Source organism: Otolemur garnettii, unplaced genomic scaffold, assembly GCF_000181295.1.
Source record: "Otolemur garnettii isolate 467f Iridium unplaced genomic scaffold, OtoGar3 scaffold00020, whole genome shotgun sequence".
NCBI classification, from domain to species: domain Eukaryota; kingdom Metazoa; phylum Chordata; class Mammalia; order Primates; family Galagidae; genus Otolemur; species Otolemur garnettii.
This window is the reverse complement of record NW_003852415.1, coordinates 18,159,468-18,160,988: the sequence shown is the minus strand read 5'-3', so window position 1 is coordinate 18,160,988 and position 1,521 is coordinate 18,159,468. Positions and strand designations below refer to the sequence as shown.

At 40.8% G+C, this 1,521-nt stretch overlaps 1 protein-coding gene across 1 annotated transcript in view; it reads right to left on the bottom strand.

Annotated features, from left to right (window-relative positions):
- CPSF2 (cleavage and polyadenylation specific factor 2) overlaps positions 1-1,521 on the bottom strand; it is a 35,571-nt gene that overhangs the window by 2,535 nt on the left and 31,515 nt on the right. The window contains exons 14-15 of the mRNA XM_023511499.1: positions 1,396-1,521; positions 3-302 (exon numbers count right to left, since the gene is read on the bottom strand). The exon at positions 1,396-1,521 is cut by the window's right edge and continues 24 nt beyond it. Of these exons, the coding sequence (XP_023367267.1) occupies positions 3-302; positions 1,396-1,521 (426 nt within the window). The remainder of the gene's footprint in view (positions 1-2; positions 303-1,395) is intronic.

Genomic DNA, 1,521 nt, shown 5'->3' with positions numbered 1-1,521 from the left:
ACCTCATGAGGTGGCAAGGGCTCCAAAGTAGGAATGATCTCACTTTCTTCACCTGTTTCTTTCTCATCATCTCCAAACAGACTTTTCATGGCCTTTTGTTGTGCTATAACGCTAGAATCTGAAGGAGCATCTACTTGCATTTCTGAGTCTTCTCCATCATCCTTCAGTTCTCCTTCTTCTAAAATAACTCCGGTGTCCACTTTGGAAACTCTCATGTCTAAGACACCATCTATCCAAGCTAATTCAGCATCTTTTGCTTTACAAAACTGAAGGGAGCTGACCAGTGAGTCTTTTAATCTCACCTAGATATGCAAAGGGAGAGGGAGAAATAAAACCCACAGAATAAAGATTAACAAATTAAATATAACCAAATTAATATCATATTCTAACTCAGGTAATGTGATTAAAATTAGAAAATCTTTCACTTATCTGATCTTCACAATGACTTAACTACCTATAAGATCATTAGGGCCCCTGTCTACTTGCTAAAGTAGAGGTTCTTAACCCCACCAACAAATTGGAATCACATAGCAATTAAAAAAAAAAAAAAGAAAGCCAGTGTCTTCTCTCCAGGGCTTCTAATATAACCAGGGAGATTAATACCAGAGCACTGAGTTCCTCTGGCTCCCAGAAAAGCTTCGCAGATGATTCTCATGTGCCACCAAGGCTGAGAACCACTGGTAAGTCTCATCCTCTAGCACTCGGGCTACTTCAGGAGTACTGAACTGCTTGTGCCTTTCTGAATATACCATAGAGTTTCACACCTCTGTATTTTTGAAATGTTGCTTCTTTTTGCTCTGCCCAGAATAATTTTCTTCACTGGTAAGTTCCAATCCATTTCTTCCAGATACAGACATCACTCCTGTTTTAAACGTACTCAGGCTCCCTTTACCAGATAAGAGTTCATCTCTCCATGGTGCTAGTCCTGTATTCTATACCCGTTTCCATTTGTTTCAGTTAGAACCTTGATAGCCGTGACATCTGACATCTAAAACTTTTGAATTCTTTACATTCATCATTCCCCTCACCTCTGTATTTTTGCAGATACTGTTTTCTCTGCATGGGACACTCTTTCCTATGCTGTCCACCCAACAACCCACCTAATATCCATTAGGATTCTGCTTAGTTATCACTTCTTCCAGGAAACCTTTTCTAAACCTCTAAATTTGAGCTGGCTTCCTCCTCTTTACACTCTCAGAGCATCCTAAACCCCTCTCTCAGGGGTATGACAATGTGATAAATGCTACTTCCTTTTTATAAGCCACATAGACTATTAGGTCTGCTAGGGCAGGGGACCATGTTTGTCTCACTCATCCCTATATTCCTAATATATCTGTCCTAATCTGCGATAAAAAGTATTTATTTCTACTCAGTGCCAATGGCCAGCCCACCTACCTGATAGATGTGTGTTTCACTAGTGGCATCAACTGTTTCATGCAGCTTTGGCATGTACACTTTAATATCTTTCCCACCAAATGCACGGCAGCACTCAGCCAGATCTTGACTGGCCTCTGGTGGGCC